The 14,935-nt window shown below is 43.3% G+C and overlaps 2 protein-coding genes across 2 annotated transcripts; both read right to left on the reverse strand.

The window, feature by feature from the left end:
• Nucleotides 1-996: 996 nt before the first annotated feature.
• LOC139564328 (persulfide dioxygenase ETHE1, mitochondrial-like) lies at nt 997-7,376 on the reverse strand. Its single transcript, XM_071383781.1, has 7 exons — nt 6,702-7,376; nt 5,295-5,439; nt 3,395-3,543; nt 2,943-3,072; nt 2,256-2,345; nt 1,748-1,864; nt 997-1,404 (listed from the first exon to the last, which is right to left on the reverse strand). The coding sequence occupies exons 1-7, from the start codon at nt 6,891-6,893 to the stop codon at nt 1,358-1,360; spliced, it is 870 nt and encodes a 289-aa protein (XP_071239882.1). The 5' UTR covers nt 6,894-7,376; the 3' UTR covers nt 997-1,357.
• An 827-nt stretch (nt 7,377-8,203) lies between these two features.
• LOC139564329 (transmembrane protease serine 6) lies at nt 8,204-11,812 on the reverse strand. The gene is made up of 6 exons (XM_071383782.1): nt 11,646-11,812; nt 11,290-11,468; nt 10,691-10,786; nt 10,186-10,328; nt 8,657-8,812; nt 8,204-8,554 (listed from the first exon to the last, which is right to left on the reverse strand). The coding sequence occupies exons 1-6, from the start codon at nt 11,762-11,764 to the stop codon at nt 8,495-8,497; spliced, it is 753 nt and encodes a 250-aa protein (XP_071239883.1). The 5' UTR covers nt 11,765-11,812; the 3' UTR covers nt 8,204-8,494.
• Between the last annotated feature and the right edge of the window lie 3,123 nt (nt 11,813-14,935).

The raw sequence follows: 14,935 nt of genomic DNA on the forward strand, positions 1-14,935 counted from the left end.
AATGTGGATGTTCTGTTTGTCTCTAGCGGTGATGGACAGCTGGCAGATGAAGTGGTGAGAACATGTATGTGACAACAACACAATGTAATCTTTTCTTCAGACTTCTAGTTCTTTCTTTTTTTTCACTTTGAATACATCATCTCTATTTCCATCCAAAGGTTACAGTAGAAACCAAACATTTGTCATTTCACACATGGGTGTGTCAGGTGTCTTTCAATGCAGTCCAAACCAAGCTGTCACTTTTGTCACAGCATCAAAGGCATGAACTGCTCAAGTAACCATCCTCAAATACTTACATACAGAAGGGTATAGAACCTTTGAGATGTATTAGCTCACAGTACACCATGATTATGAAATGATCAGGCAGGTTTCAGAGACAGAGACATGGTTGAGTCAGAGCCAGACACTCCCATCTCCCCAAACCTGTCTCCCAGGTAGAGACTAGTCAATGGGCCGCGGGACAAAAATTAATGTAGTATGCTACTATGCTAGATACACAGCTAAGAGGAATCCTAAGGCTAAACCGATTATGGTGATGTGTTCAGAACATTACAATATGGTACTATATAAAGAGGGTGAGAGAATAACAGGATGATACCGGATAAATAAAGCGGTAGATAGAAGTCAGATAGAGAAACAAGCACACAAAGGCACGGCAATGACGAGTTTAGGACTCTTGCATTGGAAACTTGGCCCATAGTGATTTCAAATGCAAATAGAGGAGTTAGGTATTCCTGGTATGCAAAAAGGCCATGGCTGGCAACAGTCAGAGTACTGTGTGTGTGTACAGTATGTGTTTGTACAGTGTGTGCGTGCATGTGTATTGCCTTGGCTAGGGGATGCTGGAAAGGCCATGTGGAAGAGCTCAATTGTGTCAGTCCAGCATTCATAAATACTAAACCATGAATGGAACCTTCGATCAGAGCATTTTCCATAAGTTACACTTCAACTCTGCAATTTATACAGGTGTAGTCAAAGAAAGAGTTCATTCAGACATTTACAGTTGAACAATCTTTATTTAATATAAAACTAGGTCATTTTACTGTTCACATTATTCCAGGAGATTGTATTAGAAATGTCACAATGTACATGGGTATGTTTTATGATCAAGTATTTTAATGCATCTTTTACTATACAATTTCAGTATCTGTACACCCACCAAATCATAAATCATGAATTTATGTTCATATTAGAAATAAAATATATACATTCTTACATTTTTGACAAACTTTAGTTCTGGTTACTTCTTAGATACAAAATATTGCATTTAAAACATTAAGTTGTAGCCGGGTGAAAATAAATTTCCCTCTTCCTCCCAATAGTGCTTAAAGTGAAATCCTAAAAATCGATTTGACATTCAAACCTCATGGAGTCCACACACCAGGTTTGCAGGCACCGCAATATCTGGCAGAGAGAGAAATAAAAAAATCAACATCTTGTTTCTATCAGTGAATTGAGAAGAGCTTACACTAACAAGTAATCAAATCGATGCGCAAAGGACAGTTTTGAAAAAAAAACAGTACGTGTAACATATTGCAATTTTGTCACGAATAGCTTTGTCATGCTCTTTCCCATGATGAGGTTTAAGTGAGGTGAAAGACCACTGATAATAACTCTATTGTAATAGAAAAGTTACATATAATCTAGATAATAATAGGCCCTATAGTAATAGAATAGTATTATATCATACACAACAACAGTTTCTATTGTAATAGAATCGCTGCAGAGGGTGGACTGTCTGAGATACCTATCTTAGCAGGCTTGGGGAGGTTCAGGTTGGTCATGATATCCACAAACTCTTCCACGCTCTTAGTCAGGCGGGGGTTAAACCTGCTCTCCTCGCCCACGGTGGAGGCCGTCTGACCTGCAGCACAGGGTTAACAGACCTGTTAGCAATACAACACAATGATGATTCAATGACTACACTCAACTGTAGAACACACAGTCTGATCTGGCTTAGGAATGACTCAGAAGAGAACACAGAGTTGAAAATTAAAGTAGACAAATGGTGAAGAGTGGTGGTACAGTACACCGGACAAGTTAACTTCGTAAAGTCTATGGAAAGGATAGTCATAGCATTGTGAGAGTATACAAGCCTTCTGGGTATGCTTGTACAAAATAGTTGGTGAGGCTATCCCCAAGAGCATAGATGTAAAAAAGGAAATCTTGCAAGGAAAGGGGGTCAGGGAATACACAAGGATATACACATTATAGTGGAATACAAACACATTGCATAAAGAGGATGTCTTGTCAACCTTTGTAGTCATGTGCAGGGAAGACGAGACACTGAGGAGGTAATGTAAAGATCTTCTGGTGGACTGATTCATAGAGCCTCCTAGAGCAGCCTGGGAAGTAGAGAAACAAACAGATCAGGGTTGTTTTCATTGGACCCCAAACAAACGGACTGAAACAGGGAGTGACTACCTGGACTTGTCCGATAAGAAACACTCATTCACGTTTTTCTGTTCCAAAACTTTTACTGTTGCTTGCCCTATTGAACATAACCCAGGAGTAGGCAAGTAGTACAATGACTATTTGTGATCAGACTACACTGAAAAAAGGTTACAATACTGCCACCTTGTGTCCACTAAGCATAACTACAAAATCAATGCAACAAGTGTGGGTGAGGCAATGATCCACAAACTTTTCATGCATTGTTTAAAATAAGTCCTGACCAAAGAATTGGGAAACAATAGTGTATAGGGATGAAAGACTGTGACATACCCTGATAATATCTCCATGGCTAGATATATCACCACAGAGGCCAAAAATCAGAGAGAATATGACGTGAGTCACACTATAGTACTGTGTTGGCTTAGATACTTTATTTTCACTTTGTCATGTCCAGCATGGATTCAGCCTGGTGGATGCCCGGCCAATGCATTACAGTACAATTTGTCTTGGTTCTGCTCGGTTTAGCTATGTAGTGTGGAAAAGGTTACCCTGCTGGAAGTCTGTCCTTCCACAGCCCCTGATTAGCAGTGTGTCCCCAGTGAAAGCCATGCTCTGGTCCTCTGTCACCAACGTCACACAGCCGTCTGTGTGCCCTGGAGTCTCCCTCACCGTCAGATACTGAGGGACGAGAGAGGCAGTAAGAGGGATTTCAGAAAACAAGTGAGGGGAAGTAAAGAGAAGAAAGGGGGTGTGAAGGAGAGATGAAGGTGAATAAAGCCGAAGCATTTAGAGCAGTCGTCAACAACCCTGATCCTGGAGAGTAACAGTACATGATGTGTCGGCTTTTGTTTCAGCCCAGCACTCGTACTCAGTTGAACCAAAACCCTGTAAACCTATGACTTTCCAGGACCAGTGATTTTGGGTGACCACAAATTGGGGTAGGTCCAGACCCATACTGTATTCTCTATAGCTATATGGCTGTAGGTAGGTCTGTCCTCACATGTTTGCCAAAGCTGATCTTATCTCCCTCTGATAGCAGAATGTCTGCACTGGCCCCGCTGTGCTTGGAGATGGCACTCTTCATCCCAAACAGCCTGTTCTTCAGCTGTCCCGTGCCTGTGATGTGGTCTGCATGGCAGTGAGTGTTCACTAATCGGGGGGGGGGGGGGGGGGGGGTGGAACAGGGTAGTGTGAGTTGTATGTCATCATTAACTTCTTGAGAATACAGGGGGTGCTATTTTCCCATTAGCATAATTTGCCCTACAGATTAAACTGCCTCTTATTCAATTATTGCTCTTACTATATGCATATAAATAATACCATTGGAAAGAAAACAATCTCTAGTTTCTAAAACCGTTTCAATTTTGTCTCTGAGTGATACACAAGTCATTTGACAGCACTTTCCCTGACCAAGAAGTAGAATGCAAGAAGTCTATGCTCGCTTCAACGCTCTGCCTATATATGGTCATGACCCCTATGACCAGAAACACACTTCATTCGCCTTCCTCTGGGTGTCAAGAGGACGTCAGAGGAGAAATTCTTTGTTTATCTGGTACTGACGTGAAATAAGACCTATTTCTTTGGCGTGACCGACAACTTCCGGTTTTCTGATTCGCACGAGTTGGAGCTGCGATTGTGTACTGTTTTGCTGGCGTTATGGATGAAATCTCCGTGTCGAATTTTGTTTGATACATGTGACCATATCATCGTAATGTATGTTTTTTCAATATAGTTTAATCAGATTATTTGAATTTTTTCGGGAGTTTTGTGGTGTTCCGTTGTCTGATTTTATTTACGTTTGAGAGATCCGTGCCACTCGACCAGTACCTGTGCTAAATGGAGTGGGAAAGGAACAATTCTGAACGGAACCAACGACTCATCTTGACAAAGGACACTTTGATCAACATTCTGATGAAAGATCAGCCATAGTAAGACCCAATTTACGATGTTATATCATATCTGTTGTGCATGTGAACTGGCCGTGGGCGCCTAGCCGAATCTGCCTGGTATAGCTATGCTAATTTAGCGCTACATTTTGTTTTCGTTATAAAACATTTAATAAATCTGAAATATTGTTTGGATTCACCAGATGTTGGGCTTTCAATATCTGTACGCTGTGTATTTTTCTGAAATGTTTTAAGATGAGTAATTCGTTATATGACGTTGGTCTCTGTAATTGTTCTGGCTGGGTCAGCACTATTTCAGATTGCAGCTGCAATGTAGAACTGTGATTTATACCTGAAAAATGCAAATTTTTCCAAAAAAAAACTATGCTATACCATAAATATGTTATCAGACTGTCATCTTATGAAGTTGTTTCTTGGTTAGTGGCTATATATATTTTTATTTAGTCGAATTAGTGATAGCTACTGACGCAGGAAAAAACTATTGGGAGTAAAAAAATCGTGTCCTTTGCTAACGTGGTTAGCTAATAGATTTACATATTGTGTCTTCCCTGTAAAACATTTTAAAAATCTGAAATGGTGGCTTTATTCACAAGACCTGTATCTTTCATCTGGTGTCTTGGACTTGTGATTTAATGATATTTAGATGCTACAAGTTACTTGTGACGCTATGCTAGCTATGCTACTCAGTGGGGGGGGGGGGGGTGCTACCGGATCAGGGTTGGTGACTCGTGAGAAGTTTTTAACAAGAATACTATAAACAAGGAGATCAAAATGGATGTAGGATCAGTGTGTGTGTGTGTGTGTGTGTGTGTGTGTGTGTGTGTGTGTGTGTGTGTGTGTGTGTGTGTGTGTGTGTGTGTGTGTGTGTGTGTGTGTGAGGAGTGAGTTAGTGTGTAAGTGAGTGAGTCAGTCTGTGCATGTCTATATGTGTGTGGACGTGTTAGCGAGCGCATGCTTGTGTGTTTGTCCATGTTTTAGAGACATCCAAGTTACCTGCCACTTTCAGGTTGAAACCCAGTTCCTCTGTGAGTTTCAGATCCCTGTCCACTGTCTCCAGTACTGGATCAATGAGGACCGCCTCCCTGCTCTCTGTATCAGCCAGTAGATAGGTGTAGGTGCTGCTCACTGACTCAAACAGCTGTAAAGGTTGGAACAAGCAAGGACAAGTGAGTGAGTAACGACAGGTTATAAAAGGTGAGGGGGCAGTACAGTATGCTATTGCATAACGCACATCCTGCCTGTATATTAGTCATGGATGATAACATTTGGGGTGTGGTCTTTTATGGTGATAAGTGGTTTGCTATTTTCTGTGTCAAGTGTCACTGTCAAGGTGGATTTTCATACAAGAGAAGGGTGCAATTGCGGCCAGCAATTGGAGGCAGTGCTGCATGTGGGCATTCCTGCATCTACAGGAACCCCCATTTATCCTTCTATTGGTCAATTTTTAAACTAGGACTCCCTTACGAAGGCGCTCATGTACAGTAGGTGGCGGTAATGCAGCATAAAGTTGGATGCCAAGCGCAGATAAACACCACAGAAGAAGAGGCGGGAGTAACAACCGTAGCTTGCTAGGACAACAGTAGACAGTGTCCTTCGCCCCTGCTCTCCCACATTTCTGTTAACGAGGATAGTTGTTCAGTAGACGTTTAGGACACTAACAAGCTAGGACTCCGGTACACAGCCGGTGGGAGAGGTAGCTAGCACACCGGTAGACCGTGTATTTCGCCCCCGCGTGTCGGGCACTGGTTTCCCGCAGTTCTGCTAACGACGGCAGGTGTTCGTAAGCGGGAGTGAACGACGCTCCGGTACACAGCAGACACCGGTAGCTAACTAGCTAGCTAGGACACCGGTAGACAGTGTCATTCGCCCCCGAAAAACTCAGATAACACTTATTTCCGTTTTGACATAGAGTGGGGTGGATTTTAATCGCATAGACAATCAGGGTAATTCCAGAATATCAAGTGTCACACAAGCATGAAGATGGCGTGCTATTGTTATAATGTAATGGTTACCTAGTTTGGTTTGTTTAGATTTGAGTTATTACAAATCTTAAGTGGGTTTTTTTTTGCCAGAAAGTGTAAACATTTCCATTTGAATACGCCCCCTCTACTGCTACAGTTCCGCTAGCTTTCTACATTGTTGTACAATTGTTTGAAAACAATAAAACAACTAAGGATGTCTGGAAAATACGTTCCCCCTAATTTTGTGAACCAAGACACATTTTTATGAATTCTCATGTTGACCTATTGCAAAATACTTGTTTACATGCAGTGAAAAAAAAGTATTCCTATTTTCACTGTGCTTCCAAAAAGTCGGCGCCCAATTGAAACTTCAGCCTATAACTTGCCAAACGTTGGCCCAAAGCAAAAAATATATACATTATTGCAGTGGCTAACTCACCTGCCGGAAGAAAGGCCCTTTTCCCAACTCCATCCTGGCGCAGTAAGGTCGTATGATGACTGATTCCAGAGGCTGCTTGCTGGTGCGTAAGCCCGGGCCCATGTGGGCTGGAACTTTACGCAAGTGCCCGGTTGTTTGGAGGCACAGCGTGTAGGCCAGAGCAGGTTTCAGTCGGTTTACAATTGAACACATTTTTTCTCCACGGTGATTTAACTGACACTGCGACGGGCAGGGTAGAAATCCCAGAACTAAAAGCCGACGAGTTTGTTGTGTCCCAATCCTTTGTAGTGGTCCGCTGTCTTTGCAGTATATTTGGCTATAGCCTAAAACAAAATTTGCATGGTAGGCACAAATGTTGTAGCTATATTGACTTATTGTGCATGTAGCCAGGAAGTCCAAAAAAATCTGATAAGGGAGCCTACTCCTTGCGAATCTCCAAGAACTAAACAAGAGCAGTGGACATGTGCAAGATGTCAACACTTCAACGCGCGCACACACACACACACACACACAAACTCAGCAAAAAAAGAAACGTCCCTTTTTCAGGACACTGTCTTTCAAAGATAATTCGTAAAAATCCAAATAACTTCACATATCTTCATTGTAAACACTGTTTCCCATGCTTGTTCAATGAACCATAAACAATTAATGAACATGCACCAGTAGAACGTCGTTAAGACACTAACAGCTTACAGACTGTAGGCAATTAAGGTCACAGTTATGAAAATTTAGGACACTAAAGAGGCCTTTCTACTGACTCTGAAAAACACCAAAAGAAAGATGCCCAGGGTCCCTGCTCATCTGCATGAACTCTGGAGCGGCATCGATATGGAGGGTCCGTCATGGTCTGGGGCAGTGTGTCACAGCATCATCGGACTGAGCTTGTTGTCATTGCAGGCAATCTCAACGCTGTGCGTTACAGGGAAGACCTCCTCCTCCATCATGTGGTACCCTTCCTGCAGGCTCATCCTGACATGACAATCCAGTATGACAATGCCACCAGCCATACTGCTCGTTCTGTGCGTGATTTTCTGCAAGACAGGAATGTCAGTGTTCTGCCATGGCCAGCGAAGAGCCCAGATCTCAATCCCATTGAGCACGTCTGGGACCTGTTGGATCGGAGGGTGAGGACTAGGGCCATTCCCCCCAGAAATGTCCGGGAACTTGAAAGTGCCTTGGTGGAAGAGTGGGGTAACATCTCCCAGCAAGAACTGGCAAATCTGGTGCAGTCCATGAAGAGGAGATGCACTGCAGTACTTAATGCAGCTGGTGGCCACACCAGATACTGACTGTTACTTTTGATTTTGACCCCCCCCCCCTTTGTTCAGGGACACATTATACCATTTCTGTTAGTCACATGTCTGTGGTACTTGTTCAGTTTATGTCTCATTTGTTGAATATTGTTATGTTCATACAAATATTTACACAAGTAAAGTTTGCTGAAAATAAACACAGTTGACAGTGAGAGGACATTTCTTTTTTTGCTTTGTTTTAGGGTCAGGGTTAGTCAGAGTTCAGTGTGTCACTATGACAGTGCACATGGGTGTATTTATATAACAAGTTATTTGGCACTGCTTTCTGCCCTTCGTGACTATTGTCAGCAACTCCAGAAAGGAAACAAACCCAGTCCCAGTTGAATCCAACAATCCATGCATTATTATGAGTAATTAACCATAATGGTTTGAATGAGAATGTGCTTTCAATAAAATTACAAATATTGAATGCCAAGCAAAAATACATAATACTTTAATATTTTGCATAAATGTAAGTGGTCGCATTACTGCTAATAAAATCTAGCTGTCAGAGGTATAATTCATTGTTGTTGGGGTTCCAGATTCTTCAAATGTGTCCATCTGTAAAAGAGTCAAAATGATGACATGGAGTGGTGCATTTTCACATTCAGAGAAGCACTGACCCAGTTCTGTGTGGCTGGTGCATCTACTGTAACTATGTACCTCTACGTATTTGTACATCCAGGGGAGCAGCTGGGTGACTCTGGTGTAGACTCCTGGTTTGTTGGGCCGACCACAGCCATCTCCCCAGCTCACTATCCCAGCCAGCCTCCAGTCCCCCTTCCCTGTCTCACACACCAGTGGGCCTCCACTGTCTCCCTTACAACCAGAGAAGACCACATATGAATTAATGCCTGCATGCATACACCCCCCCCTCCCCATTTTGCCCTCAGAAAGCCTAATTTTGTCTGGACGTGGACTCTACAAGGTGTCGAAATTGTTCCACAGGGATGCTGTCCCATGTTGACTCCAATGCTTCCCACAGTTGTGTCATGTTGGCTGGATGTCCTTTGGGTGGTGGACCATTCTTGATACACACAGGAAACTAGTAGAAAGAGGAGTAAGGGAAGCGCTACTAAGGTACACTATAGTGCATTTTGGTAGATAGAAGGTGCTCTTTGGTAAAAGATTGCATTGCCTTTGAATGGGGTATGGTAGTAGATGCCAGGCGCACCGGTTTGAGTGTGAAGAACTGCAACGCTGCTGGGTTTTTCACGCTCAACAGTTTCCTGTGTGTCAAAAAGAAAGGAGGACCAAGGCACTCTTCATATAATTAATTAAAATGCCTTTATTAGTATGGCATGTTCAATAGAAACAACGTTTTTTTTAAACCGACGTGTTTCGGCTGCATGGCCTTCGTCAGGGAGTACGAAGGGTACTCCCTGACGAAGGCCATGCTGCCGAAACGCGTCAGTTTAAAAAAAACTTTGTTTCTATTGAACATGCCATACTAATAAAGGCATTTTAATTAATTATATGAAGAGTGCCTTGGTCCTCCTTTCTTTTTGACACACAGGAAACTGTTGAGCGTGAAAAACCCAGCAGCGTTGCAGTTCTTCACACTCAAACCGGTGCGCCTGGCATCTACTACCATACCCCATTCAAAGGCAATGCAATCTTTTGTCTTGCCCATTCACCCTCTGAATGTCACACATACACAATCCATGTCTCAATTGTCTCAAGGCTTAAAAATCCTTCTTTAACCTGTCTCTTCCCCTTCATCTACACTGATTGAAGTTGATTTAACAAGTGACATCAATATGGGATCATAGCTTTCATCTGGATTCACCTGGTCAGTCTATATCATGGAAAGAGCAGGTGTTCCTAATGTTTTGTACACATATCAATATGATATTTTGTCTATGCATATTGGTGCGTTGCGTGCACTGTGATGTTAGTTCTCTTGTATGATGTGTGTAATTCTTTTCTTCTATTTATATGATAGAACACATAAAAATATGCCATATACAGTATAGGCCTATTTGGTGCCAGCTAAGTGGATCTGCTTTCTAGACAGGGAACTATTTTTATATGTGGAGAGCATAGGCCAGCTGAGTATAGCCATTGACATCTGGAGTAACAGAGAGGCCTTTCTTCCCTATGGAATAAACAGATTCCTCAGTATTTTGAGTATTTTGTTTTGCAGTTCTTGGTGTGCGTGTGTGTGCTTGTGTGCGTGTGTGTGTGTGTACCTGGCATGAGTCCACCCCTCCCTCCATGGTGCCAGCACAAAGCATCCTGGGAGTGAGGTAGGAGCCGTAGACATTCGGGCGGGAACACGTGGACTGGGCTATCACTTGCACCTGAGCCTGTCGTAGCTCAGATGATACAGAGCCTTGAGAGACAGAGAGAGAAAGAGAGAGAGAGAGAGAGAGAGAGGCAGACAGACAGACAGGTGGAGTAGAGAAAGGAGGGTTAAAGACAGATGAGAGAGATGAAGAAGGAGAGATTATACAAATAGGAGTGTATTAATGGAAAGAGAATGAAGAGACAATTGTCAGGTTATTGAATGAGATTATGGGATGGAAGGGAACATTGTCTTCATTCTGTGACAAATGTCAGGCAATTTGATGTGATTATAGAAAAAGTGGGAAAAATGGAAGACAAGTAAGGCAGAATAAATTAGAGTGATCATCCAATCAGTTGAATCGAAAATCATAAGGTAGTGGTGTGGGAATATTTGTGAACGTGACTCACCCCCTTCTTTAGTGAAGCCCCAGCCAGTGACCCAACAGGGGGCACCAGGAAGGAAGGACTCTCTAGGACTGGGCATACATACTGGTCGAACCCCACCTAAAGCAACACATAACCCAACACCAGGGTCATGTTCATTAGGACACACCGTAGCAAAACTTTTTGCAACGGAAAACTGGTTCCTTATTAAACAAGTTCAAATAGTACCTCCCCATTTCACTCAGTTTCTGACAGTTTTCTCCATTTTGTGCAGCACATTGACTGTACTGCACTGACTATAAGCTCACATGTACCCAGTGAATCAGTGGTTAAATCAAAAGCGATTCTGTGAGGTAGTATTTTCACATTCTACTTCATTCTACTTATTTCACATTTAATATAAAAAATCGAACCCACCATCTTAGTTTTGCAAGCACCATGCTCTACCAACTGATATTCTTTTTGTGTTGACATAGTGTTAAGTTGTCAGTTAGATTTCATGCTTGAGAGAAACCATGAACATGACAAATGCCAAACAGGAACAGGTGAAATCAGAATAGGAGCAACCATACATATAGCCATATAACCTCCGCTGAACATCTTTCATCATTAATTCTTCTCACCTCCCATGTCTATGTCAGCCACAGTGCGCAGTAGCCCCAGGTCATAGTCGTTGTTGTTTCTGGAGAAGCTGGGGTGATAGAGGATCTGCAGTGCTCTGTAGCGTTGGCCCGCTGATGTGTCCGTCAAACTGAGCGTGTCCACAACCACCTGCCACTCTGACTCCTGCAACATGTTGTACCTGAGTTATGGAGAATGCAGGGAAATAGAAGGCACATATTATCTAATGTAATAAGTACAGTTTCCATATTAAGACAGCCTCAGAGTCAAAAGGAGTTGTTGAGGATGTCATAATTTGAACACCGTAATGAAAATAAATAAATAGATAAAGCATTTGTTCTCTTTCCCTCCCCCTTACTGGATGAAGCAGTGGGCTGCAGTAATGATCCAACGTGGGGTGACGATGGCTCCCCCGCACACATGTTTCCCTCTCCAGTGTAAACTGCTCTGCCAGCCCCACTTGTCCTCTGCTAACATCCCCCCAACAATCCTCCAAGCCTTCCGACCAGCACCAACTGGACCTAGACAACCTGAGGCAGAGTGGGATAGGGGAGGGGTGCTTCACCAAATGAACTGTCAACACAGACCTAACCTGAACACGTTATTCGGTTATGCAAGACATTGTTCAGTTTGTACAATATTGACTTGTGGGATCAGTTACTTATTGTCATTGTGTGATAGCCAGTCATTTGGCCAGTTGTCTACAGATTGCTTGTGCATTTGAATGTACCAAGAAGACCTATACAATTCTGATGTATCAGTGGATGGGATGGCATTACCTGCACTGGCGTTACCTGTCTGGTTGATGGGTTGCTTGGGCAGCAGGACTGGCATTGAGACACTGCAGTTCCCTTTAACGCCACATGGCTGCACAATGTCTGTCAGGTTGGGTGGGAAACACAGGAACTTGACTGAGGAGGAGACAAACAAGATGCGAAGGAGAGTGAGCGAGGACATGGTAAAATGGGTGTTTGTTGAACGCTTGCATCCTTTTTTTTACTGTCAAATGCATCTTGTCTTGGGCGGCAGGTAGCCTAGCAGTTAAGAGCGTCTGTCTGCTTGTCTGCAAGCTTTCATGGTTGCCCAGGAATAGGTTGGAACATTTATGCAATCAACAATGTGTATTATATTATACAACTGAAAGGTTGCTGGTTTGAATCCCTGACCTGACTAGGAGAAAAAACAATCGATGTGCCCTTATTGCACCTGTAAAATCTGTCAATGTAACCCTAATTGTGCCTGTAAGTCGGTCTGGATAAGAGTGTCTGCTAAATGACTGTAAATATAATAAGATATGACATTGTGTCTGTAAATGTTACTAGCCATAAAATCCTTGCTTTCTCAAAGCTTATTGGAGGAGAGGATGCAAGGGACCTCCTCCCCCAACGAGCTTTGAGAGGAGTTGAGTGAAAAATGCTCGTGACGTTTTCAGACACAGCCCGGGTCTACTATGCCAAGCACTGCATTGTCAGTGAGGTTACCTAAAATGGCGAAGAAGATGAAAAGAATGATGAAGACGGCGATGAAGGTCGTCAGCATTGTCAGACGTGAGGGGCAAGTGCACCGCGGGGGCTCAAGATCTACAGTAAGAAGGGAATAGAATAACAGATCCGTTGTTTTGAATAAACTGCTGCATTCTGTGGATACCTTGAACATTCAAGTGCTTTTAACAAGTACGTGCATAACCTTTATAGAAAAGTACAATACGTTTCAGAGACGTATATAATATCTGTCCCTGTGTGGTTGACATGTCGGCAAGCTTTCATGGTTGCCCAGGAATAGGTTGGAACATTTTATGCAATCAACAATGTGTATTATACAACTGTGGAAAGGGTCATGGTACAGCCAGGGGGACTGTGGTGCTTGACATGAACACAAGCTAATCAACCAAAAGCCCAGTAAGACTTGGGGGCATATTCAATACTCCAATTCTGTTGCAAAACGTTGCAAGATTTTCATTAAATGGAAGCAAACGGAACAAAACGGGAGGGACCTACCTGAATTTGTCCAATAGAAACTCGTTTTGCTCTGTTTGCTTCCATTTGGTTTTTAAACAGTTTCCGTAATGAATATGCCCGTGTATTCAAGTCTCTCTCTCCAATACTGCACAGTAGCCTACCTGGCTCTTCATCAGGGCAGTCTTTGGGGAGTGTTAGCCCAACAGATCCTTCATTCACTTCAGATGGCTTCCTCTGTGGGACCTCCAGAGAGCCACCATCACAGGGAGGGAGGGGCGAGGAGGTCTCTGAATTTGGGTCCTCTGAGCATGCCATGTCCGGGGGTTGGGGGGATGAGGGGACTACCATTTGGGGTTGGGCCTCCATGGGTACCTCAGAGGAGGACGTAGGGGGATCAAGTCGTGCTGATGTTTGGGGCTGTTGGGCCTTTAGATTCACCTCAGAGGGGCGAGGTGTTGGGGTTGTGTCTGTCTGGTGGGCATTGGGAGGTGGTGGTGGTATGCCCATTCCCAAGTGGTAAGTGGGAATTCCCATGAGTGCAAAGAGTGTAGAGGATGGTAACTGGAATACCCCCACTGGTACACCCCCAGTTGCAACATTGAGGGAAACAGAGGGGAAGGTTCCGAGGGATGGGGTGATGGGTTCATTGCGTGGATGTTGTGCACGTGGAAGGAAAATGGAGGCCTTCATATCTATACTTGTGAGGTCTGGGTATAGGAGTTTCTGGGGGGGTGGTGTGAGGAGTGGTTGGGCAAGGGGGGTGATAGTAGACCGATGCTGTAGGGGTTGGAGGCATGCGACAGGTGGTGGAGGATGGATCTGACCAGGGGGAGTCTGCCCTGAGTGGGATCCAGCAGAGAGGGTCTGAGGCTGGGCAGGAGAGCAGACCAGAGAGGGGAGCTCTGGGCCTATCCCAGATGAATTGGTACCACAGGTGCCCTTTAGCAGAGATATAGACAAGCTTTTAAGAACCTGTACAATGTGTTTTGAGGGTGAATGTTAACTTCTTGATACAATCTCTGTTCTTATAAACAAGTATACACAGGATTTTTTAACATATCTGTATACACATTAAGTCCTCCACAAGTTTTGTGCTGTCAGTAGAATCAACAGAATTGTGCATGAATGAGAGTTAAAGAGAAAATTATTATAAAGAGCATAATTGCTATAATAGAGCTATAAGGAATTTGAATAAAACATTTGAAGCTTGCTGGGAAATCAAATACCACCCAGTGTAGATTAGGCAAGGACATTTTGTTTCCAAAAAAAGTATAGTTACTAAATTGATTTTACCTGAATGTAAGCCATAGAGAGCTGTGTGTCTCTACTTCATCAGGGATTTTTCAACTTAATCTATTATTCCTTCACTCAAAGTTGGAATTCCAAAGTCACAAGAACAACATCCTTGAAATAGTGGCAACAATTCTGTCAAATGCATTGTCTATCCCAGGCGTGGTCTTTTTCAGTTCATTTTCGCCAGACCACTCCTCTGTCGTCTCTTCTTCTACCTGCACTAATCCTTCCATACCCAACCTAGTTCCTTTCCTAATCGTTTCATTATCTCACCCCCCCATCATCCCTCTTCTTCTGCTCTCATGAGTACCACCATTTTACCTCTCCTTAATCTTTCTCTCCTCCTCTGAAGGGGGGGTACTGTAGGTAGGTGCGAGCAGGACAGGACAAGGTAACA

The sequence above is a fragment of the Salvelinus alpinus genome, chromosome 35 (assembly GCF_045679555.1).
Source record: "Salvelinus alpinus chromosome 35, SLU_Salpinus.1, whole genome shotgun sequence".
Classification (NCBI taxonomy): domain Eukaryota; kingdom Metazoa; phylum Chordata; class Actinopteri; order Salmoniformes; family Salmonidae; genus Salvelinus; species Salvelinus alpinus.